The following is a 25,070-nucleotide window of genomic DNA, read 5'->3' on the forward strand; positions in this document are numbered from 1 at the left end:
TAGTTACATAATTGCTCTGAGCCTCAGTTTCTGCATCCATAAATGGGGAGAGTTTCTACCTTGTAGAATTTTCATAAGGACCAAATGGGACAAAATACACTGAGCATTTAGCATTCTGCCTGAAATACAGCGCTCAAATACTATTTATTCCTCTCATCATTATTTCTATCCAAGACTCCTATTTTGCCCTTTGCAATAAATATTCTATGAGAGTAAGGGTAACTGTCTCCATTGGACATGAGAGAAAACTGGCTCAGGGGTGTCAGGAAGTACCCAAGGTCACAGGCAGAAGGTTGTTCATTCTGACACTGTGGAAGCCCCTCATTCCTGCCTATGGAAGTTTTGAGTGCTCAGGGAAGACTGAGAAATACAAAAAGGGACCATTTGAACCACACACACACACACACACACACACACACACACACACACACACACACACACACAACGCTCTGCTCTTGGGTGAGGGGTTTTCCTTGGGGGTGCAGATCTTTTGCTCATGCCCCAAGGCTGCTCTCAGTTCCTCTTAGTGTTGCTGACCTCCCTCTCTGGCCCAATGCTCCATGCAGGCCCTGCTAGTTCCCTGAGCAAGCCTGTGTGCCTGCAGAGCTCAGCAGGGGAGGTCAGGGGTGGGAAGGCAGTGCTGAGGGAGCCCAGAACCTGCAGGGGGCTCCCAGTTCCTTTCCACGGGGATGCTGCCATGCTGGGTGTTAAAGAGCAAGCGCAGTGGGCCCTTGAAAATGTACCATGGGTGTGCTGCCTGCAAGGACAGAGCAGACCTGTATGCCTCCGTGACACCTACTGCCATAGGCCCGCAGAAGGCAAAGGCCCAGATGTTCCTCAAGGCAGTCTTCTGCTCTGCTGATGGGGAGGAAGTGAGGAGTGGTCTGAGGGAGTGGGGCACAGGGAGAATCTAGAAACTTCACACTGCAGAAGAAAGCTCCCTGATTACTCCCTCCCCAACCCTTTAGAGATTGCCTTTTTTCCCCTTCTCCATGCTAAACGCAGGCTCCTATGGGAGTGAAAAGCCCCAGAGGTGGACAAAACAAGAGGGGCGCACGTGCCAAGGCAGGAAACCCATCGTTGGAATAACATTTGATGGTGGGGTGGAATGTTCCCCTTGAGAACCTGCACACATATTCAAATTGCAGCTTTCCCTTACATGCAGGGCGCTTATCTTCGCCACAGTAGCCCTTCCCCCCAGGGTTGAAATAGAGGGGAGAGAAGGGCCCTTTTCTCCCTTTGGTATGAATTAGTAGCATGTGGTTTAAATATTGATTTTATGAGAACAATGTCCCATTTTAATATTCAGTGTTAGTCACAGAGCTCTGTTAAAGATTGGTAAGTAAGGCCAGGAGAAAAGACAGAGTGGCAGGGACAGCCGGAATAGAGAGGCCATGCAGGCGGCAGACTCGTCATCTATCAGCCATCCAGTCATCCTTATAATTGACTGGGGGAAAGGATCCTCACCTCTTAGCGCTTTTGTTTCACTAAAACTACTTAAGGCAGTGGGGGCATCCAGCAGGCTCTGTGGCTCATTGTCCTTAGCAGCTGGGGCAGGCTCCATAAGGGATGACATGACTTCTTAGAATCCCACGCAAACAGCTCTCACTAACAGATCCCTGACTTCCAATGTATTGAAGCCAAGGGCTGGACAGCAGCAACAAATGAAAACTTAGTATTATTTCAGAATATTCTGGCCAGTAGAAATCCTATTTTGTGGCATTTATATCACCCTATAGAAGCAGTAGTTGTTCAATGTCTTCACATCGTGAGAAGTTTAAGGCCAAACATAAGAAAACTTTCTCACATCTCTGTCAGAGCACCAGGGGAAGGTAGCATTTATCTCTCTTTCTGAGGCCATTGTGCCTTTAATTGGGATATTATAAGGATGGGTGTTGGGATGAAACCCCATAGAAAGCTTCTGCAATTTTGGGGTCTCACAAGTTCCTTGTGCCAATATTTTATTAACACAACACCTTGATTATGCTTCACACCTCTTAAGAGTTATGGTAGAACCTGGACCTTATAGCACAGAATTATAGTTCTAGCTCTTAGAAGGCTGAAGCAGGAGGATGTAGGTTCAAGGCCAGACTGTGCTACTGATTGCGTTTGAAATCACACACAAGTCATCACAATCCGTAAAGATCTGGAGTGTTTTAGAAGGGTCCAGAACTATAGAACAAAGACCATGGAGCATGGGTAGAATGCAAAAGAAACTCATCCAGGAAAGGAAGAAGCAGACACAGCTTAGATTGCTGAGTCTCCCAGTAAGTGGCTGTGCGGTTACCACTGTGATCTAAAGAAAAGTAAATTGGTTAAACTAAGCCCGGGATGAAGCTACTCTTCAGAAGACAGACTGCCTCCCCTCAAAGACTCACCTTTATTGAGGGTGGATGAGGGGGGAGCATCAGAGCGAGTAGCATTTGTTGTTATGTGAAACTGATTAAGGCAAGGTCTACTCTGCCTCTCCAAGTCCTTTCATAAGGACTCATGATAAATTCCTGCCAGGCTACGATTGTACCAGAGAAAGTAATGTAGCCTCCTTAGAAAGCTGTGCATGCTTTCCATGCCAGAAAATTAAAACTGTTTAAGCTGGTATATTTTTTCTTTCCTTTTTTCCCCGTATGCCTTGGTTGCCAGAGAACTCAGCCAGACCCTCTGCTGTTTCTGTCTGCTTGGCTATGATGGCTGCATTCCCTGATACTGCTTCTGATAGTAAACACAACCACTTCAGGCCATTGGTAATCCACCACGTGTTTTCAACTGTCAGTCATTTCACATACTGGACGAAGTGAGTGCTCTTAAATCTCATATTTTGAAGATGAAGTGAAAAAAAATAGGGGCAATTAATAAAATAATCATGAAGCCCTTTAACAGATTTGAAAGGTGGGCTAGAGGACTTCAGTCACAATTTTTGGCCTCACCGGTCATAAAAGGGCAGGCACAGGACTCTGCACCCTTGACCCCCATGTCCTTAGTCACTGTTGTTGGTAGTGTGCTGTGTTGAACCTCTGCAGCTACCTTGAGAAACACACTCGTCAATGAGTGATGCCTTGAGAGCCAGTTTAGGTTGACCAGTTACCTGCTTGCAGGCATGTATGTGTGGGTTAGATCAAACATGTGTCCTACACCTGTCCTAGGCCAGAAGTGTGAGTGAATAAAGGTGGCACCTCTTCAGGGCAAAGAATAGATTGTCTTCCTCAGTGAAGTTTCTACTTCTAGAATAAAGGCTGTCAGAGCTTTGGTGTCTGTGAAGGCTTTTGGAATTAAATTAAGATGAATTGAATGTAATTGAAGCGACTGGTACCACACTGAGAAGAATTAAATTGAATTGCCTACTCTTGCCTCACATCAGGGGAATGGCTCACCTTTGCTAGCCAATCAGCACTAACAACAGAGCGAGAGTAAGCATGGCTTTCTGAGCTTCATGTTTGGAATTTAAGCATGTGTTCGTTCAGAAGGTGTTTACTGTGTATGTCTTACATCCAGGGCCTGTGCTGGGTGTTGTGAAGGCAGTGGTGGGCTAAACACTCACATTTTCAGTCCTTCAGGAGCTTCATCTAGGACAGAGACCAGCACTAAACAATCCGATGTATGAATAAATACCTAACTAAGGATTGGGACGAATGCTGAGATGGAAAACTGTAAGGTTGAGTAGGAAGAATCAAAAGTAGAAGCTATTAGAATCATTTGTCCCAAAGCTACAGTGGCAGATAGAAGCCAGGTAAGGACAGTAGTTTTTATGGTGACTGGGTAAAGGCAGGAGCATGGAGCTTAGGAGTGTGTGAGATCAGCTCTGATTGCTTCTTTGAGGATCAGGAGCAAGGGGGGAACATCTCTTGGAGCTATGGCTGCAGTACATGAGAGACACTTGGATGAGCTACCCTGGGGTGGACAGAAATAGAGTCTAGCCATATTTTGGAGGTGGAATTGGAAAGAAGTTGGCCACAAGATGGATTGGCCAGATAGAGGAAGTGTCAAAGGTGCCTGAAGTCTCCCATACAGGTGGCCAAGGGAAGGGAGGGTGGGCTGCCACTGGCACGATATAAAAGAGAATCAGGTGGGAGGCTGGAGTAAAGAGAGGAAGGAAGATCAAGGATTCTAAGCAAAGCACCTGCAGTCTCAGACGCCTGTAAGATACACACCTGGAGTTGTCAAGTAGGAGGCTGTGTACATGATGGGTCCCGCAAATATTTATGAAAGCCTAATCTGTATCAGGTCCTATGATGGGAGTGGAATGGAGATACGGGTAATGATTCCTGACCTCTGGGGGCTCAATATCAACTGCTTGTGATGTTGTGATGGTATGTGGGGAAACACTACAATCAAAGGTGGGAAATGACTTTAAAAATATGAGATGTGGGGAGAGGGAGAGAGAGAGAGAGAGAGAGAGAGAGAGAGAGAGAGAGAGAGAGAGAGAGAGAGAGAGAGAGAGAGAGAGAGTTGATGAGTCATGGAAGACAGAAGACGGACGGCACTTTCTTTTGGGGTGGCAGAAGTGAAAGTAGGCAGAGGGCCAGACTGAGGAGGTGGAATTCCCTCTGCATGAGCCCCAACTCTGCCTGAACTGTGTCCTCCCAGGTGTGGGTGGAGGAGTACTAAATCCTCAGCTGCAGCTTGCCGAGTCCGTGGGGGTGAGAATTTACCAAAATGTTGGTGAATACTGGAAGGTCTTCAGGGAACCTACCCCACCCCCTACAGAAGCTAAGAGGATCAGTGGACATGGTGGCTTTGGAGACAGCAATATTTCCGTTCCCTAAACCCAGTGAACACAGAAGTGGGCCATGGGGCTGTCTTTGTGTCTCCAGGCCCCAGCCATAGCCTCTTGAAAATAGCCCATGTGTGGTGGGTATAAACTTGCCTCCTGCCTTGGTGAGCTAGAAGATGACAAATTGCATTTTCTTTAAATCATATTAAATATAACCCACAGCAGCCCTGGCCTGAGTTAGCTGACATTGACAAGGAACCTGTCTCAAACTTTCATCTGGCCCTCCCCACACTGAGGACATGAACGTCCCTGGAGACTTTGCTCCCAACGGTGTTCATAGACAGCTGTCTCATGAGCCTGCCATGATGTTGCTGATATTGTCATTGTCCAGATATTCAGATTCTTACGAGCAGGTACTGATGAGGGAGGGCTGGGCTCAAGGACTAGCTCTGGTAGGGACATTCCTCTCTTAGGCATGTCAAAGGCAACTTGACATGTAGGAAATTCTGTAAACTGCTGTTTCTCTATTTCCTAAGCATCTACGAACACCGAGGCAGCGCAGGGAGGTTCTGATTTCTTCTACTCCAGTTGTGGCGGTCCACCACCAGCAGCAGCAGAATCACCTGGGAACTTAGGGAAAATGCAGACTCTGGGGTGCCAACCTAGACCTCAGGAGTCAGAATCTCACTATATGACCCACAGGTGGGTACCAGGCCCCTTGAAGTATGGACAACACTGCCGATGCACACAGTAGGTATTCAATAAAATGTAGTCTCTGTGTGCATCCTCCTCAACCCTCTGCTTTCATTCATTAACTCTTCGTACTTTCACACTGCACACAGCCAAGGTCATGAGCTCTTGCTAGGAGGACTGGCACATAGTAGGGCTTTGCTACTCCCAGTCTCACTTCCCACCCCTCTCCAAATCTTGGGAGTCTTTTTTGTCTTGTTTGTTTGTTTTGAGACAGGGTCTTACACTATAGCCCAGGCTAGCCTCAATCTGGCAGCCATCCTCCTGCTTCAGCCTCCTAAATGCTGAGATTACAAGCGTGGATCACTATGCTTTCTGGCCTTACCAGCCACATTGGACCATACTCTTTCTTTCCCTTATAGGGGCTGCTCACTGGAAATGCCAACCCAGAAGCTCCCTTAGGCACCCGGTCTCAAATTTGAGCATCCATCCGAGACCCCCACTGCTACTAGGCTCGTTACTCACTGATTTCAGGGCACAGCCTGCTCTAGAGGCTCAGATTCAGTGAGTGTGAGGGGGTACCTGAGAAGGTGTATTCTAGACAGGCACCCAGATAGTTGCTGCTGGTGTGGGCATGAGGAACCCATTGAAAAAACTGCTGCTGGGAAGGGAACAGATGCCCAACCTCTGTAGGAATGGAGGAATGAGAGTAGAGAGTGTGGAAGGAGAAAGTCAGCAAGGCTGAAGTAGAAATAGATCTTTCCTTCAGGTGCCCTGCCGTCCACCGCCTCATGTTGAGTGGTGAAATTATATTGACTGGAACATGATTGCCATGCAGATTTTCTACTCTCATCCATCTGGAGAGGAAGACCCAGGGGAACCATATAACATCCTTTATCTCTGGTGACCTTGGGCCTGTCCTGTGCACAACTGCTGCTCAGCTTGGAGCTTAGGACTCCTTAGATTAGGACTCCCAGGCTTGTCCACATGACACAGTTCTGGGGAAGCGGCTCTTCTTCCACTCCCAAGTTCACACAGCCTTTCTCTCTGTAGCCTGGACTTGTCATTGTGAAGCCTGGCATCATCTGCTGCATGTATTTGCAAGTAAAATGTCCAAGTGCAGGAGAGAGTCCTGGGCAGGGGCAGCCAGATGCAGTGAAGTGTATCAGACAAGTGGCCCGTGGAACAGGCAGCCCTGTGATGAGCTCTTCTACTGGGAATAGCAACCCAGTCTCTCGCTTGTGGGGCCTCCTGCCACCTCTCCCCTGAGCACGGAGAGACGGTAATGCCCTTGAGAGGCCCATGGTCAAAGTCAAGTCATCATGCCTAGCGCTTCCTCTCCCCAGGGCCCCCTGCAGAAAGGTCTTGCTGTGGCTGCCTGTCTTTAAGTCTTGACAATGTATGCACTAGCTGAAAGCAGCTTGGGCCGAGCTACCTTACCTCTTTGAGCCAAAATTTCCTTGCTTATTAAAGGCGTGTATACTGGAATCTACTTCGTGGTGTGGCTGTAAAGACTGTCAAGAAGAATGTTTATCCTCTCCTTGGTTTATGTTTGGTTCATAGAAGTGTGAATCTGAGCCCCTACCTTCTAGCAGTCCTACTCTGCTTTGGATATCACGGCTTCTGTCTTTATTTCTTCCTGGATCATCAATTGTTTAAGAGAATGGGCCAGGTCTGATTCCCCTTTCTATACATTCAATCAATCTCCATAGGTCTACTGAAGTCCTACTGTGTGCTAATCCTGTGGTAGAGGCCCATGCCCCTGGCCCTGTACACAGTGTGAAAGCATTAAGGACTAACAAATGAAATGAGAGGGTTGACTGTATTTTATTGAGTACCTACTGTGTGCTTCAGCAGTTCTGTGCAAGTTTCAAGGGGCCTAGTACCCACCTGCAGGTCATATGATGAGATTATGATCCTGAGGTTAGGGTTGGTGCCTGAGAGTCTGCATTTCTCATGAGCTTCTGGGCAATTCTGCTGCTGGTGGTAGATGGCCACACTGGTGAGTGGAGTGGAAGGAGCTGGAACCCTCTTGTACTGTATCACTTATTGTTTGAAGATGCTTAGAAATGAGGAAATGGGTTGTGTGGGATTATATGCCTTGCCTAAGATCTCATAGTCAGCTAGCCCAAAAGTCAGATAAAGCCTGGCTCACTCTTGCTTAATGAACTCACTGCCATGAAGATCTCACCCATCAGTCACTCAGGGAATAGTAGACATATGCCCTAGATTCATTTCTGTTACGTGATATTGACTTTTCTAGTCTCATGAAGTCCAGGACTCCCTGCCTAGGGAATGATGCAGCCCACAGTGGGCTGAATGTCTTCACATCAGTTAATTAAGATAAAAATCACATGTACATTGTCTACAGGCCAACCTAATGTAGACAACACCTCACTGAGACTCTCTTTCCAGTTCATTCTAGGTTATGTCAAGTTGATAACTAAAGCTAACCATTATGATATCCCAGTGTCTACAGAGAGGGATAGTGTAGCATTCTATTGTAAAATACCATTTGGAAACCATGACCTCAGAGCCCAAAGTCAACCAGGGAAGCAGTAAAAGAGAGGATCAAAGTTTTCAGTTTCCCATGTCATACACTCATTATAGACATTTAGGATTTGGAGTTCTGGAGCCGTTGATGGTTTTATAGATGAGACTGAAACCTGTAGTGCAACAGAGACTTGCCCAAGTTTTCTCAGCTTGTTGATGGCAGTGTTTGGACTAGACTCAAGCCTCTTGATCTCTACTCTCTGTCAATCCCTTGCTCCAACCAGCTTGCTAAGGTGGTGGCCTACATGGCTTCTGGGTAGAAAATGGACACAAGAAGCAGTGAGCATCATGCTTGTAGAGACACACCATGCCCTCCTGCTAACTGAGGTCCATGGGCTTCTGGGAGACCCAAGGGTACTCAGAAGATAATCAGTTGACCTCAGAATGACAGGGAAGGTCCTGTCCTCATGGGCTGCCAATCTTGAAATGGTAATATGCAGCAGATAACACTCTAAAGTTGCAAGGCCTTTAACATTCCCAAATCAAACCTCTAACCCCACTCTGCTAAGTGTAATTGATGACTTGATTCAGTGTAGTAAGCATTTATTGTCTTAATTATCGCGTGATGTCAATTATGTTGGATGCTTCATTATAGGGCTATGGTCATTTACAAAGGTGTGCAGCCAGCATTTTTATGTTTTTCGGAAAAGGGTGGGCATTGCTAGACTCAGAACTGGAGATCCCCAAATCTTAGCTGTATCTATGCTCCTCATTCAATTTTATGTCACTAGTGATACATCAATGAAGGGAAGAGGAGCTCTCAGTATAGGGGTAAGACTATCCTGGTTGGGACAAAAGAGTTAGGTGGAGTCCATGAAGGCTTCCTGGAGGAAGAAACACCTGTGTGGATCCTTCAATGACTGCTGTTCCTGCTGTTGGATCGTGGAGAGAGGGAGGGAAGAGACGTCTACAGTAGACAATAAAGAGAAAAATGCAGCAGGATCCAGATGGCATGCAACTTTGAATGCCAGTGTGGGGTGTGGGGGTTATAAGCATGAAGAAGTCATGGGAAGGGATCACATATACAGTGCTCACAGGGGGTCAGGCTGGTAACACGAGATAACTGGGTGAGGTGACCAACAGTCCTGGTATGACTGCTGGGCTTTCTGGGACATAGGGCTTGCCGTACAGAAACCCAAAGGTTCTATACCCACTTTGATGGGCTGGCCACTCTGAATAAGGCAGTGTCAGCCACCTGGAAAAGCTATGTCCTTTCATCCCTGCAGGGTGGAACTGACAGGGCTAGGGGAACATAGCCCAATATTGCTAAACCTTCTGATGCCCAGGAGAAACAGAAAACTGAGTATCGTATGCAGTCTTTACAGGTATTCACATGCTGGCCTTATGAGCCAGTGTTTTTAGAAAGTGGAGTCAGCCAAACGAAGCATTTCTGTGGGCTGTGGCTCATCACACTGCCCAGCCCCATGCCTCTCAGATACACTTTCAGATGACTGCCATTCTCTAGAGGGAAGTCCATAGTCATCTGTTTGGTTTTTGACGATGCTCAGGGAGTGATGGATTAAACAGGAGCCACGGTGGTCACAGGGACACCTATTCAATGCTTTGAAAGATAAAATTAGTGTGCAACAGCAGCATGTTCTGCCTGAAGCCTCAAAATATAGATTGTGAGGGAGAGAAATAAGATACATTTCAAGTATGAGACTTATTTATGGGTTAAGTTCAATTCTGTATTGGCATCGCCCCTGTGACTGATACTGGACTCGGGGTGGGGGTGGTGGAATTTGTGGGAGCTTGGTGGGTCAGGGGTCTGCGATTTGGAGGGTGGATGAGGGTTGTATAGTCAGTGTAGCCACATGCTCACACAGCTGGCTTTTGGTCTCAGCTCTGCCACTTCCAGAGGCTGTGTGATGTTGGGGCAAAGCACCCAGCCTTTTGGGGCTCTGTCTCCTTCACCTATGTTACAGAAGCTGGTTTTCAGGATAGTGTCCCAGAAACCCTCGCTCCAACACCTCTCTAACGCTAAGCTTTAACTTCGATTACACTTCTCCCAGGATTTTTGCAGCCTGCTGGGGCAAGAGAGTCAGCAAGGGATTTATGGAACAAGTCACTACAGACAAAGCTGACATCTTTTTTTTTTTTTCCTTTTCTAGATGGAATTAGTAGATCGCCTGCTTTAGTCACGTTGATCTGATATCGGGGTACTCCCGGGCCAGCTCTCTCGATGACATTTTTCATTGTGTCACTTGCCTTTTCTTTAATTGAGTGTGGAGAGGAGTGCAGGTATGGGAGCTGCGTGCAGGAAGGAAGCTTCCCATGCAGGTCTGTGGCCAGGGAGCCTTCTGCTCCGAGGCAGAGGGCGGGCCGGGCGGGCGGGCGGGAAGGGGGGTATTTGTGTCCATGCCAAGCTGCAGTGTCACCCTTATTAATGGAGACAGGAGTAGGAGTCTGCAGGCAGCTAAGCTAAGGCTGACTGCAGAGGACAGGGATGGCCAGGGCACTGCCACCATTCTGAAGGACGGGGACGTGGGACAAATGTGACCAAAGAGGGGAGAGGTGAAAAGAGGGTGAAATGGGGGGGGGGGCAGTAAATTAGTATGATGTCATCTGAAAACTTTCAAAGCAATGAATGAATGGGTAAGTATCATTCCCAGAGCAGGGAGGCCAATGCCAGGAAAGGAGCCTGCCTGTGAGGAGCCAGAGCCTGACAGGAAGACTTGGGTTGGCTGGCAAAGCTGTGTTCGGGCCAGGGTCAGCGGCCTGGGAGGCTCAGGAATGGGCATCCCTCCCTCCTGCCCCCTCCTCCTTGAGCCTGGGCATGTGCAGGCACGCTGCATCTAAAAGGGCTTTACAGGAACTCATTACTGCGAACCCTCGGAGTCAGCTTTTCAGTCACCCCCGAGTTCGGCTTCATAGGGGTGTTTTCATCATTGGGATGAGCTTCATAAAAGCCAGAGCCTCATGATCCTACCACTGTTAGCAGATGAAATAGCACTCCCTTTATAGAAATGAGGAGCAAGGACTTTGAGTAGCTTTCTTTACCTTGTCAGCAGAGCTGGCCCAGAGGCAACACAGTAGGCAGGTGCCAGCACGCCATCCCATTACCTACAGATTGAGTTTTGCCACCCAGAGCCTACCATTCCAGACCCTTCCACATCTCTCACAATCTCCCCCTGTAAACTTCTGCAGCACCGAAAACCCCTTGCTCATTTCCACCTCTGCCCTGTCCTCATTCTGTTCCACTGTCTAAAAGTGGGACAGCAATTTCTCAGTGTTTGTACTATCAACTCCCTTTGCCGGCCTCTGGCAGACATCACTAATCGATCACCACAGTCTTTCCTGCTGAGCTAAGACTTGGCCTTAAAATCATTCCCGACACGACTCTCTAGGCAGTCACCACCAATCAATTAGATTAATCAAATTATAAGATGAAAAGTATTTTCTGTTATATATCTAAGATGTCATTTCCCATACTTAGTTTAATCTCTCCCAACCTTGCCATTCCTCAAATCTACATTTCTTTGAACGTTCCCTTGAATATCTCTAACCCACTTCTGTCCTCACTTAAAAGCCCAGAGCCAACATCACCTCCAGCACTCATTTCTCACTTCTCATTCAGCATCCTAACGCAGGTGTCTTTGTCCTCATGAGCAGAGTGTCTCAACTATGATGGTAGGTCCATCTCGGACTGGGTCACTCTTTGCTTTGTGGGGTGTCCTATGCATTACAGGGCGTTTAATCAGCACTAGCCTTTACCCAGTTGAAGCAACCCTGTTTCTCACTTGTGACAGCAATGGTAGCTAGAAGAAGGTACTAGCAATGGCTAGGCTAAGGAGTGGAGCTTGATGTTTAAAGTAAGATGTGAGAGGTAGTTCTTAGTCTTTTGCAGTCCTCGGGAGGCATGGGGGACTAACAGAGGGAATCCTTTGATGCACAGTTTAGAAAACTCTGACCCCGTCTGGCCTGGCTGCCTGTGAGCGTATCTCTCTGCCTACCGTCTGTCCCTTGAATCGTGAAGGCTTTGCCAAGGGAAGAGCAGGAGACACCGTGTAAGTCCTCATCTGTGGTGCAGCTCCTGGATCCATGGGGAGGGTTTAAATCACCCTCTAGCAGCCAAATGGAAGCAAATTTGGACAGGTCAACTCACTGTTCCTGGGGTACCAGGAAGGAGCCGAGGCTGCACAGTGGGAGAGACATTTTAGGGGACCCTCTTCTTGTGGCTTCTGACTTCATCCTCACCTTGGTCCTAGAGTTGGCCATCATAACCACATTCACAAAGAGAAAACAGGGTCTTCAAGAGATAAAGCACCTTGTCCAGAGTCCCCGAGCATGTCAAAAAAAGCTGCCCCAGCAATTCTACCAGTAGGGAACAGCAGATGTTTCTTAGTCTGTGGCATTGGTGTCACACAAGGGACCTCTCCCTATGTAAAGAGCCCAAAGCAGCGCAGATGACGGAGTCTCACTGGGACTTACAGCCACGAGAGTCTTAAAGCAATGTAGCACAGTTATTGAGCACCTGGCTGTCTGTGAAGCTGTGTTTTCCCTTATGATTGGTCTGCCTGTCTTCATCTACTCCCGTGCAGCCTTACGTAAGCGCATGTGAGTGTTCACCTCTCCCTCTCTCCCTCCTTCCATCCCTACGGGAGCACAGAAGATGCCTAGGATGCTTCCTAATATTTAAGAGTTACCTGACAGTAGCGCTAAGATGAAATCTATCATTGTTTTGCTTCATTGAGTTTTGAGGTATTGTTTAATTTTAATTACAATAAGTTATTATTTCAATAGTCCTGCTTTTTTTTTTTCCTTAATAAAAGAAAGCAAAAGCGTTGCTGGAGCCAAGTTGGTCTAGAAAAATTCTGTCATCCCCCTGCTTCTTGATTTCTTCATCTGTAAGGTACAAACAGTATTATCAACATCTAGTAAATGCTGACATCTTAGTCTGCTTTCCTGTTTCTGTGATAGAACATTGACCAAAACCAACTCAGGGATGAAATGCTATTTGCATTACACCTCATCGTCCATCATCAAGGGAAACCAAACCAGGAATCCGGAGGCACCAAATAAAGCAGCAGCCACAGAGGAAGGCCTTGCTTCTAGGCGTACATTCAGTTACCTTTCTTATACAGCCCAGGTCCACCTACCCAGGGATGGCACCACCCTTAGTGGGCTGGGCCCTCCTACATTAATCATCAAGAAAATACTGCACAGACATGCCCACAGGCCAGTTGGTAGAGACAGTTCCTCAGCTGGGATCCCCTCTTCCCAGTTGTATCAAGTCAACAACCAAGATCAGCCATCACAGTTGGTGAGCGAGGAAAAGCATGTGTAACAGTTGGCCTACAGTGATACACAAACGACTGTTCTGACCATCAACATACTTCTCAGCTGTACCTGACACAGAAGCGTCTGACTGGCAATGGTTTCTCTTCCTTCTAATTCTTCTCTTTCCTTGCGATAACTCTAGAAACAGTCTGTTCAGGTAGAGAATACAGAATTTACCGTGGTACCTGGCACATTGTCCTTTAAATGATAGTCACTATTGTCATTTAGTTTGAAGTTCCCCCACCTCAGATTTCATAGACTTTTGTGACACCTTTTCCCACGGAGGGGGTGCCTTTGAGTCATTTAACTTAGATGTACATGTTTACAGGAGAAAGTGGAAATGCTTCTTAGGATATGTACCCCAAACTCCAAACCCTATCAGTACCTCGGGTTTGACTTGTGGGGCAGGGTGACTCGGGTTTGATTTGTGGGGCAGGGTGACTCGGGTTTGATTTGTGGGGCAGGGTGAGCTGAGGACTATACCTTATTGTCCAGGACTTAGAGATCCTCCTAAGACATTTAGTATGATGCTTGGAAACCTGTCACTGGTGTGAACAATGAGAAGAATGCTTTATTTCTAAAGTTGTTCTCACAATCAAATTTGTGACCCTCCCTGCCCATACCTTCATGGATGAAGTTAGAAAAATGATCTTCTGTTTGGGAAAAAAAAAACATGAATCATCCCAATTAATAGCCCATTTCCTAGCAAGCTGACCTCTTGGGTCGGCCCCCCTGTCTCAGATGGTTTTAACTGGAGACTGGGAGTAGACAGGAGCAGCCGTTCTGTTTAGTCAGCAGTGAACACCAGGGCACCGAGCACTCGGCATCTGAAGGCAAATGCAATCGATGTCAAACCGGAGTCCCCGTGTGCTCCCATAGGAGGGCCAGCCTGGGCAATGAAGTAATCATTAGTGAAAAACACTTGTTCGGGAGTCATGATACCGCCAGACACCAGGAAGGGCCAACACCAAAGCACAATTTAACATGCTCTACAAACCCATGACCCTGGAAACAGTATTTGAGTGCCTCCTTGGTGATGGGCTGGCGGCAGATAGCAAGCTTCTTAACTCAGATGGAGAGCTTCCGTTGCAAGAAGAAGAAAAGCCAGACTCCTGCCCTTGACCTCCATGCACCCTTGGGAGCTGGCCTCTGCCTGTCTTTCTAACATCACCTTGTATTTTATTCTTCCTTGTCCATAGCTTCTGGCCATGCTGGCCTTTGCTAGGTCTCTCAGATGCCCTCAGCCTATCCTCATGATTCTGTTCTTCACTTGGCCCATGATGCTAGTCCAGTTTCTTACACAGCTGTTCTCATCACTCAGATTCTTACTCAGATGTTAGCTCCAAGAATCCACTACTGTCTCCCCAGTCCAAAATAAGTGTCCTTGCATTCTGTCCCTGTCCATTGCCTTATAGGATTTCCCTAGTAGAAAAAACTATTGCCTACAATTGTTTTATGTGCTGGCTTATTTCAGGTGTGTAATAGCCATATTTTAGTCCCACTCATCTGGAATGAGAGTTTCACAAGAAAAATGCCATTGATAATCTTCACATTGTAGCCTCAGCACCTAGAACCATGCCTGGCACACAGTGAGTGCTCACACAGTGGGTGCTCAAGAAATACATGTTGAATCAAAGGATGTGTAAGAGTTACCTCCCTCGGGCTTGGCAGAATGTGAGAAATAGGACAAAACTTGTTAGATTTCTGGCCTCTGCTAAATCAAAGGTGACAATACCTAACTAATTTTCCAGTTTATGGAGGAGAGTCCCCATACCATTCCTTTAGAGATAGAGAATGCAGTAATAAATCCACTCTCTATTAGTATTTATAACATTTATGCAATAGTCTGGTTCCATTCTAGAGTCTAGCAATACAGCAGCAAATGCTCAGACCCAGTTCTGTGCAGAGTGGAGCTGACACAGAAGGCGTGGTATGAAAATACAGGCCCGCGAAAATGCAAGTTTGGGAATCTAAACTGCTCTGATCTTAATTTCTACAACTGCGCAAACTTAATGTCTGTCTAGACAAGTTATTTGGCTTTATACTCCTCACATCCTTCATCTATAAAATGGGTGCACAGCTTATCTTGTGTGTGCTGAGAAGTCTCGGGGAGGTGATGAACATAGTCTTGGGAACGAGGGATGGATGAATGAGTCAGTTCCTCTGACTTTCCCTTGCCACAAAATACCCCGCTGTTCTCTTTGGAAGATTTGAAGTGATCTCACAGGCGGGCCCATGCTCCAGCTAGGATCAGAGGTGTTTGATACAGAGAAGAGTGTATGAGGAATACAGGTTCCTTTTCTAGCCTTGACTCAAAGCAGCCTTCCCGAGCTTCCCTAACTAGTCCTTCAGTGACGACTGTTGCCTAAGGAGACACTATCTACAGGTCTAGTCCTGATTTATCTAGAGAGTCATTAATGCCCACTGTGTCTGGCAGGGGTGCGTGGTTCTAGTCCTCCTGGAGTTATCATGCTAAAAAGAGCCATGTTAGGATGCACACAGAGACACGCCATCCAAGAGGCACCTCTCTGTTCTGTCCAGATTTCTGCCTTTGATGTGGAACAGATCACCCAAACCTCCCAGATGTGTGCTCACTTCCCCAAGAAGGAAGGGAACGGGCTTTACCCACCACACAGCAGGACCTCTGGGTAGCAAAGGTGTTTCAGGACACACAAAGACAGGCACCTCCTAAATCCAGACGACCGAGGGATTAAGGTTTCCAAAAGGACAGCGGTAGAGCGTGCTTTTGAACAATGTGGACACCGAAGTCGCTTTTCCTACCTTCCAGCAACTGTCGCCATGAAAAAGGAAGCTCCCAGCCTGCTTTGCTCCAAGAGGCATACACTCTGTTCACTGAGCAGCTGGACTTGAGACATGGTCACCAAAGGCCACTCAGAGTTGAAGGGCACATAGCCGCTGGTGCCAGGTTGCAATAGGGAACAGTTAATAGGTTTGTAGACTGTCACGGGTAGATGGTCCAGTCTACTGGTGCAGGCTGGGAATTTCCTGGGAATTTTACCTGGTTGATTTGTGTAGTTTTCTGGACCACAGTCAGCAGTATGGCAATAATAATAATAATAATAATAATAATAATAATAATAATAATAGCAGCTGGCACTTACTGAAGGCCCTCTGCACTCAAGGCTCTTTATATAAATTAATCCTTTCTTCTCCGTATGAAATAGAGATTTTTTTTTTTAAATCTTCTTTTACACACTGGACAAGCAAGGCACACAGGACCCTGCTCAAGGTCATGGGCACGTAGCTGAGATTGGAACTGTGGCTGCCTGGCTCCATGGCCCTGCTCTGCGTCCAGGAAGCACTAGATGTAAGCGCCTTGGTGCATAACCACAGCCAGCCTGCTGGAGCCCCCGCTGCCCAGCACTGGACCCAAACTTGGCATTGCTATAAAAGAACACACTTGACACCTCAGCCGCCCTAAAGATTGTTCCAAATTACAACTCCCAGCGGCCTGACAAAGCTCTAAGATGAATGGATTTCAGAGCCCTTGCTTTTCCTGACACCATAGCCTCCCACCTCCAATCAGTCCTGGATCCACCATACAGACAGCACTAGTTTAATCCAAGAATAAAATCTGTTACATAAGCACATAGCAGACACGGGGGTGAGCAGAGAAGCAGCCTGAGAGCAGCACTTGTCCACTCTTAGCCTCCAGAGTATGGCCCTTCCAGAGAACTTTTCATCTCTCTGTGAGCCTCCCTCAGTACGCAAACTTTCCTTCATCTCCTCTCCTTGGTGCTCTCTATATTGTATTTTATTTTGGTCGTGCACATTATTTGAAGTTACTATAGCAACGTGTCACCAGCTGGTATCTCATAGTAGTGTTGGCATTTAGGTAGCAAGCTCCTCAAGTTGCCTGTTTCCTTCTCTCTGTGATCTCACCTCTCCCACCAATCTCAGGTGAGCGGGGATGCCTCCCAGCAGCCAAGACCCCCTCTTCGATTTTGTGCGTCAAAACAGAGCAAATGATAGCTTTGTCTTTGCCCTTGGTTTACTCCAGCACTGCAAGAGTCCTGGTGTGTGTGTGTGTGTGTGTGTGTGTGTGTGTGTGTGCACTAAAGGTTGCTAAGTTGAAATGGTTAAATTGAATGTTGTATGCAGAGCTATTAGTATTTCCAATAATAATATGATAATGGATGTGACTTTTCATGCAAAGGAGCCAGGGTAATGATTTGGGGAGAGTTCCTACCAGAACTGCTCACACGGGATTGGTTTTCTCTTGTTCTCTTGCCAGCACATAGTAAAGAGACCCTGACTGTTTTCCCTCAAAGTTTCAGTTCTCTCCCAGATGTGCGAGACCTCTGAGTGTAGTGATGGCCTGAATTGATTGAAAGAATTGATCGTCTCGGATAGCTGGGAGGGTCCTATGTGGCAAACATGCCCCACCACTCACAGTGTTAAGCAGCCCCTCATCAGCCAAGGGCCTGCGATGATTGTACTTATTTTTACACGTTTGACCTAGTTTCAAACTGTGTCTCTCTGTGCTATGATTCATTAGCCACATTTTAAACCACCCGATTGGAGCGAGGTGACTCTGCCTGGTTTGCGCCAGTCTCGGATTCAGTTTCTCTCTGGAATTGAAGATGCAAGTCCCACTGGCACTCTGTTTCTAGAAGCAGTTTCCTACGGAAGCACCTGCTGGGCTGCTTCGGTATGGATGAGTGGCTGCCTCGTGCTTGGGAGTAAATACTTGTCGATTATAGAATTTCTGCCAGGAATAAGAAGAGGCTTCTAATTGGCCCAGATTAGAGGGGATCCCCCAACGCCCCGAGTATACCCCACGCAACGCTGAGGCTTTTCTAGGTTGTTGGTGGGGATGGGAGTTTGAACTTTTAAAGATATAAAGTTTGGGCAGCATCAACCTCAGGGCTCTGTTGGTTGCCAGGGCAAAAACAGTCTGATGGTCACCCTTACCCCATTTCCTCTAGGCATTTAAAACATGGCAGGTATGGAAGTATGGTGTCAAACTTGTGAGAATGGGAGATGGCCCAGACACAATTGCCATTTTGAAGACAGTCCTGAAAGGGGGCTGCGGGTCGGAGAAACACAGCGTGATTCCATTATCCCTTCATTGCATGACAAAGCGTGTATGACCATTCAATTCAAAAAGAACCTCTAATGAGCCTACCACCTATGGCTCGCTCCATTTTAGGTATCTGTTAGTCCCATCTGTGTGATCACCTAAGGATTGATAACCAAGTGAGCTAGGTACCGTGGTAGGAAAACAGGATGCTTCCGGTTTGAAATAAAACAGAGTCATGTTTTGATTAACAGGCAAATGCAAGTGACTTGTGCAAACTTCCATCACGGTACACTACCAGTCCTAGGGGAAGACACCCCAACTGGGCTTTTCTATGTGCTGATCAGGACAAAGAAATTAACAAGTGATTTTGGTAAAAGTGATTTTGATTGATCCATGAACTCTCACACACTGGCTGACTCCCAATATAACAGTAATGGTTTATTTCACAAAATGGTCAAGCTCTCTAATGAAACATGGAAAACCTCTCTTTCATTATTAAAAAAAAAAGAAAGAAAGAAAGAAAGAGAGAAAGAAAGAAAGAAAAGCATAGAAGTTTCCTTAAACAAATCCTCAGAGAACGCAGCCTGTTCGAGGTAATTCCAAGCAACTTGAGCCCTGCCGAGGTTTGCTCTTTGCATTTTCTCCTTTTCCAATTCAAATCAAGCCATTGGGAATAACAAGCCTTCCGGTTCTAGGCTTTTGGGGCAGCCCGCAGTTCTGACAATGGTGGATTTTCAACACACACACACACACACACACACACACACACACACACACACACGAGTCTCAGCACTCATTTAGCCAAAGCTTTAAAGTAAGCTGTTGTCCAAGAGACGACCACATTTTCTCCTACAAGATCACCGATTTAAAATTAAATAAAAATAAAAAGACAAAATAAAAAAAAAAAATCAAGCCTCCCCACATCTCTTACCTCAGAGCAGTAGAATTACCTGCAGAGGATGTTGCCCCCTTCCCCTCACAACGAGCCAGGCTTTGACCAGCAGCAAGGTAACTCCAAACGAAGGAAAAAGAAGCCCTTTATATTGTAATTTTCACTGTTTATATGCAAGAAGTGTAGTGGGTCTGCTCACGTAGGAATAAATAAAAAGCCGAAGAAACCGCACGGCAGCTACCATGTGAAAAGGAAAGCCCTCTAGTGGTCACAGGCTGAATTCTTTAAGGAAGGGAGAGGAGAGATGGAGGCAGCAGAAGTATATGTGTACACACACACACACACACACACACACACACACACACACACACACCCCTATCTCTCCAAACTCTACAGTTTTCCTTTCCTACATTTAACCTGGGCAGAGGTATAAAATTCATTTCTTGGTTTCAGTGGGATCTGGTTAAGTTAGCCAGGATGCAGCTGTTTTAGCCTGGATTAAAAGCAGTGAACAATTTCACAAACTCACTACCACCCCCTGGAGGCTTGAACATGAAATAACAAGCAGGTGGGACCCCACCCCCTCCTACTTCCCTCCCCCACCCCTACCCCAAGGCTGCAGGTTCCTATGTATACAGTGGCTGGAGCCCCTGAGAGTCCAGCTTGGTGCTTTCAGCCAGATGCCCACGTTTCCTAAACACAGAGTGAGTTTAGTGGCCACTGGCTCCTGTGCAGCTGGCCTGGCTAATCATAGAATTCCTTCTTTTAAAAAGCCACTCAGCTATTTCAAAATTATCAGTATTTTAAAGTGAGGACCCTAAGGTTTTCACCTTGTTCTGTTATATAGCTGGCCCTGTTGATGGGAAAGCATGCTACCCCTAACTTCCTAACTGAAAAGAACCAGGAAGCAAATGAGAGCCTATACTTGTGGGAGCTACTTTGGAAATGAGAGCATGGAAAACATTTAGTCAACCTAAGAGACCTACCAAGGAATGCAGGGAGGGCTTCCTGGGGTCATTTCCAGTGTTCTTCTGTCACTAGAATATGCCTACAGGCTGGCTGGCATACAGATAGATAGACATGCATGCATGCATGCATACATATATATTTGTTATTTTTTTAACAAAGTGAGAACTTTTAAAATAAAGGCCAAGGTCTGTCACACACACACACACACACACACACACACACACACACACACACACACACACCTTTATTTTTTTTCAGACATGAAACTTCCAGGCAGTGAGAGCCCCTAGACAGTCCCTGTACCCCATCATCTAGGCCACCTTCTAAAAACATGTCCTGGGCTGGGCCACAGTGAGACCTCCTCTGGCCAAGATGGTAGCCCACATGGGATCTTACAAGAAACAGTTGCGAATGTCACCCCAGGCCTCCTTGATCAGTGGCCAGTGCTTTCTTCACTGGCTCCCAGAATGTATCTCCCCAAGGGCTGCTCATGTATACCAGCATGCCCCAGCACAGACACTTACTACTCAGGGAGGGAGGACCTAGAAGAGGCTGAATTGATGCCTTCTGCTGCATGCCTGGGTTAACTCAGGCTCCTCCACTCCCAGGGTTCCTTCAAGACCCACCTCTTCCTCAGGTCTCTACCTTGATTTCCCTCTTGTCTGAATCCTTCCCTCATGGACATTAGTCATGCTTTCACAATTAAATAATAAGCTTGTAAAGGGCAAAGGCTGTCTCTTCGCATCTCCTTTGTCTTCCTTAACCCCAGCAAGTGCCAATTCTGGTAGGTACTAAATTCACTCATAGCTGATTGATTCATGGGGATCCAGTAGCTGATTTCTCAACAGAGACTTGCAATGCATGCAACGGAGCTGTTGGAGACATTGATCTTTCCAGGAACTCCTCTGGGAGTGGATATGGCAACAGACGAGACAATGGGGATTTACACAGACAAAATTATTTACCGAAAATGAAACTGACTGCCCTGAAGGATCTTGACTGACATCAGCTGAGTCTCCCAACATCCACACAGAGTACAGTTCCCAATGTGTAAACAGCAGAGATGAGGCATTGGATCTCTTCTTAGCTTTGTGTCTGGAGCTCTTAGCACAGCTACAGGCACAGAATGGGTGTTCAATGAGTGCTTTTTTAATGAATTAGCAGTGAGGACATTTCCTCTTAGGGAGCTTTACATCCAGTAAGAGGAGACTCTTCACTGGTGGATAGCCCTTTATCAGTGCCTGGGATGGCTGTATGTTTTCAAGTCTGTAGTCAAGGAGATGGAAAGGACAAATTTCATGGTCATTATATTTTTCCTTATGTTTTGTAGAGTCACTTTGTGGCGTGTATGACAGCCATCTTAGACCAGATGGGTGACCAACACTATTCCTTCTACATTGAGACCTTCAAGAGCAGCTCAGACCTTGTGGTAAGTCTGCAGGACATGGTGGGGGAGGGCAGGCAAGAGATAGAGAAGAGGGGCATGGCATACCACACTCTTGTTCTCATGAGTGTGGGGCAAGAAGATCCCCCTACAGATCTCAAGTATGTGTGTTGAAGATTATGACATATGTGTGTGATTCCATATCTTGTATGACTCATTTCTAAAATGTATCTGCAGTCCATTAGAGTTCAGTGCTGTGGCTCCCACATCTAGATTCCCATTAGCAAACATTCATTGATGAATCATGAATGCTTTGGCTTTAAGACCATGAGTGTTGGAGCCTGAAAATTTTGCATTGGAATCTTCGATCAGCCACTGTGACCTTAGGCAAGTTAACTTCTCTTAAGCCTCAGCTGGTTTGTTTTTGGTTTGGTTTTGTTTTGTTTTTTAATTTCTGAACTAGGATGGTAGCATCTGTGTTACAAGGCTATTACTATCATAGGAATAATAGTAAGCACTCAGCAAAAGTTAACTATTACTGTGCTGTGATGAATGTACAGAGAAAGCTAGTTCCTGAGCCCAACTTACCTCTCAGTACTCATCTGCTGCACCCACCACCATCACCAGGCCTTTAGTGAACATTCACAAGCTTGGCTCTCTGCCAAGCATCCAGTATATAGTATATGCTTGATCCTCATGGTAACCTTGGGAGGTAGACATAACCCCATTCTGCTGATGTGGAAGCTGGGAACTTATACCACAGAGGTGACTTTTTTCTAAAAGCAAAATTTGCTGGAAATAAACCAATACCATTTCCAGAATTTCACAATTTAGCTTAAAGCGGTGTTTTTGAAATGATATACTATATAGTCTCCTTACTACCCTACCATAAAGACACACACACACCAAACAGAGCTGATCTGCTTTTATCTATTTCATATATTGGGTTTTAGGTGAGATTTTCTTTGAACAGAATCTGCAGTGAACATGACTTGACAAGTACTGCTTAACGAAAAAACTGCAGATGGGCGGGTTCACTCTGAGTTCGAAGCTTTACCTAAATCACCTGGGGATCTGGCTTCATTACCTGCAGCTCAAGACACTCTTGGTACCGGTGGTTCTCGACTTTGCTGACTAGATTTGTGCTGAATTTATTTTCTCTAAAGATAAAGATGAAGGTTAGCCTGCTGCAAAATCTGCTGGAGAATGTTTAAATCCACTTTGAACCTCTTTAAAAGAGAGGAAGACCCTTGCTACCTCCCTTCTTTAGGAGCTTATATGCATGTGTGACATTTGGATTAGCTGTGCCTACGCATTGCTAATTAGATGTTCATTTAAATAATAGTGTTTGCTCAATGACCTGAGACAATACTATATAGTGTGGATTATTTACCTCTTGAATACATATTTAGGAAGATGATTACGAAATCATCAGCAAATACATTTGCTTCTTTATTCTTTAAGACAGAACCAATAGTACTTTATTTGGAGAGTCCATTTTTAGTTATTATTCAAATTCCACTTGTGTCTGGTGAGGCAGAATCTTGGTAGCTGACTTATAAACTTGCAATTTCAACCTATTGTTATGACTTTGAATTCCTTAGCAAAACCTGTCCCCTTCCCAATCTGACCCTCTAAAGGAAAATAAAGAAGGCATTTAAATTGCCACCAAGGTCTAGACAGGTGCAGTCTGTCCCTGTGACATGGGGTGACAAGTGTGTTCGGCACTTTTGCAGGACTTCCTGATGGAGACATTCATCATGTTCAAGGACCTGATTGGGAAGAACGTGTACCCCGGTGACTGGATGGCCATGAGCATGGTTCAGAACAGGTAAGTGGCCAGTGCTTCCGGAGTGCCACCTGTGTACTGGCCACCCAGGCTTAAGAACACCAGCAGCCGTGGATGGGAGAGAAGGGATTAAAATGTTGAGAGAGCCTTTCCTTTCTGAGCTCAAATACAAGAAGGAGCTCACCAGTCCTGAAGCTACTCTAAATAGCCCCCATCCTTCTGAGGTGCTCATGTTCCCATTAAAATAGATACTCTGTCTATGATAGGAGAATTTTAGGGAAGTGTTACATGATTATATTAATTTAAAGTTTAAGATAATAAAATATTTCCCGTGCCATAGGTTAGTGTCTGACAACTTTAAACAGGTTTCCACATTACAGGACTTGGGGGAGGGTGCTTTTAATATGCTACTATGATTTTCTAAGATGAAGAAATAGGAGGGAATGTTTTACAGATGCCTTTGGAACAATGTAGGGTACAACTTACACATTTTTGTTTGTATCTGTAATACCTACTCATATCTCATAGAATATCAGTGTAACCCAAGAATAATCCAGACCCCCACATGAGCGATCGCAGCCTGGGATAAGCCATTACAAATGCTCCCAGCCTTCACTGTTGTCTCTCCAGTGCCATCTTGCCAGGCGAATGCCAGTCCCAGCGCTAGGTCACCCTAACAGGCCCTCCCTCCACTCCCGCCCCCAGCATCTTTCCCATGCTGCACTTCCCGGTTCCCCTGATCTGTGTCAGAACCTCGTTCTCAAGTCTCACTTGTGTCCTCTCTTCAGCAAGGCCTTCCCAGCTCCTCCCTTCCTTTATCCCCCTTTCCTTTGGCTACTTATATTTATTTCAGGTCCTTACTGTGGAAAGCCCTTCATCTCCCAGGGGCTTCTAGTTTTATCTCCCTGTACCTATCACCTCTGTTCTCCATCATGCAGGCCAAGTATTGGCTGACAGAGACAGAGATGTCCCCCGAGAGTGGTAGAGAAGAAAAACCAGAATTTTCCTTACCGAAAGAACTGGAGGAAAGACTATGCACATTTACATATTAATGATTTTGTCATTGGATAAAGTCTGAGAAGATCTGTCTTCTGCATGATTGCAAGAGCTGATTGCAATGCCTACTGATCTCTGGAAAATTGTTCTTCCATTCCCTGGATGTCCAAGTACCCACCGTGTGAGAGACACCTGGCTACAGTACACTCGGACTAGCTTTAGGACTTCAGTTGGGGAGGAGAGATTTGTCAAGGCAGAAGGGGCCATCTGTCTTGACACCTCTGCTTACTGTAGAGAGAGGGAGCTCTCTCAGAAGCACAGTGCCGGGGTGTATCCCATCGCTGGCCTGGGCTAACCCCAGATGGTTCACATCTCACAGGCGGAAGCTGGTTCTAAGTGACTAACATGCCAGTGATGATTCTCCCAGGTGCATTGTGGGTCAGAAGTAGACTCCTCCCTGGCCCTGTGTCCTACCAGCTTCCTGATCATGAGCCCTGTGTAGATACGTAGACCCTCACACTTGGAAGGGCCCCAGGCTTGGTTTAGTGCTCATGCGCTACCACCTCTCGACTCACAGTAAGTTTTAGACAATGGGACCCCCACTTTCATCTTGCACTGGCTCTGTAAGTTGTGTGGCTGCTCAGATGCCAATGGTGAGGCATCTTGGATGAGGTAGGGGCTGCTGGCTATGCTACACACAGCCCTTCACCGTGTGCCAGAAGATGAACAGAAAGTCTGTCGAACTATACGAAGCATCCAAGAGAT

At 46.4% G+C, this 25,070-nt stretch overlaps 1 protein-coding gene across 1 annotated transcript in view; it reads left to right on the forward strand.

Annotated features, from left to right (window-relative positions):
• The window catches only part of Dock2 (dedicator of cytokinesis 2), a 419,098-nt gene that overhangs the window by 305,463 nt on the left and 88,565 nt on the right, over positions 1–25,070 (forward strand). Inside the window, exons 28-29 of the mRNA XM_028894904.2 lie at positions 21,467–21,565; positions 23,257–23,351. Of these exons, the coding sequence (XP_028750737.1) occupies positions 21,467–21,565; positions 23,257–23,351 (194 nt within the window). The remainder of the gene's footprint in view (positions 1–21,466; positions 21,566–23,256; positions 23,352–25,070) is intronic.

The sequence above is a fragment of the Peromyscus leucopus genome, chromosome 8b (genome assembly GCF_004664715.2).
Source record: "Peromyscus leucopus breed LL Stock chromosome 8b, UCI_PerLeu_2.1, whole genome shotgun sequence".
Taxonomy (NCBI): Eukaryota; Metazoa; Chordata; class Mammalia; order Rodentia; family Cricetidae; genus Peromyscus; species Peromyscus leucopus.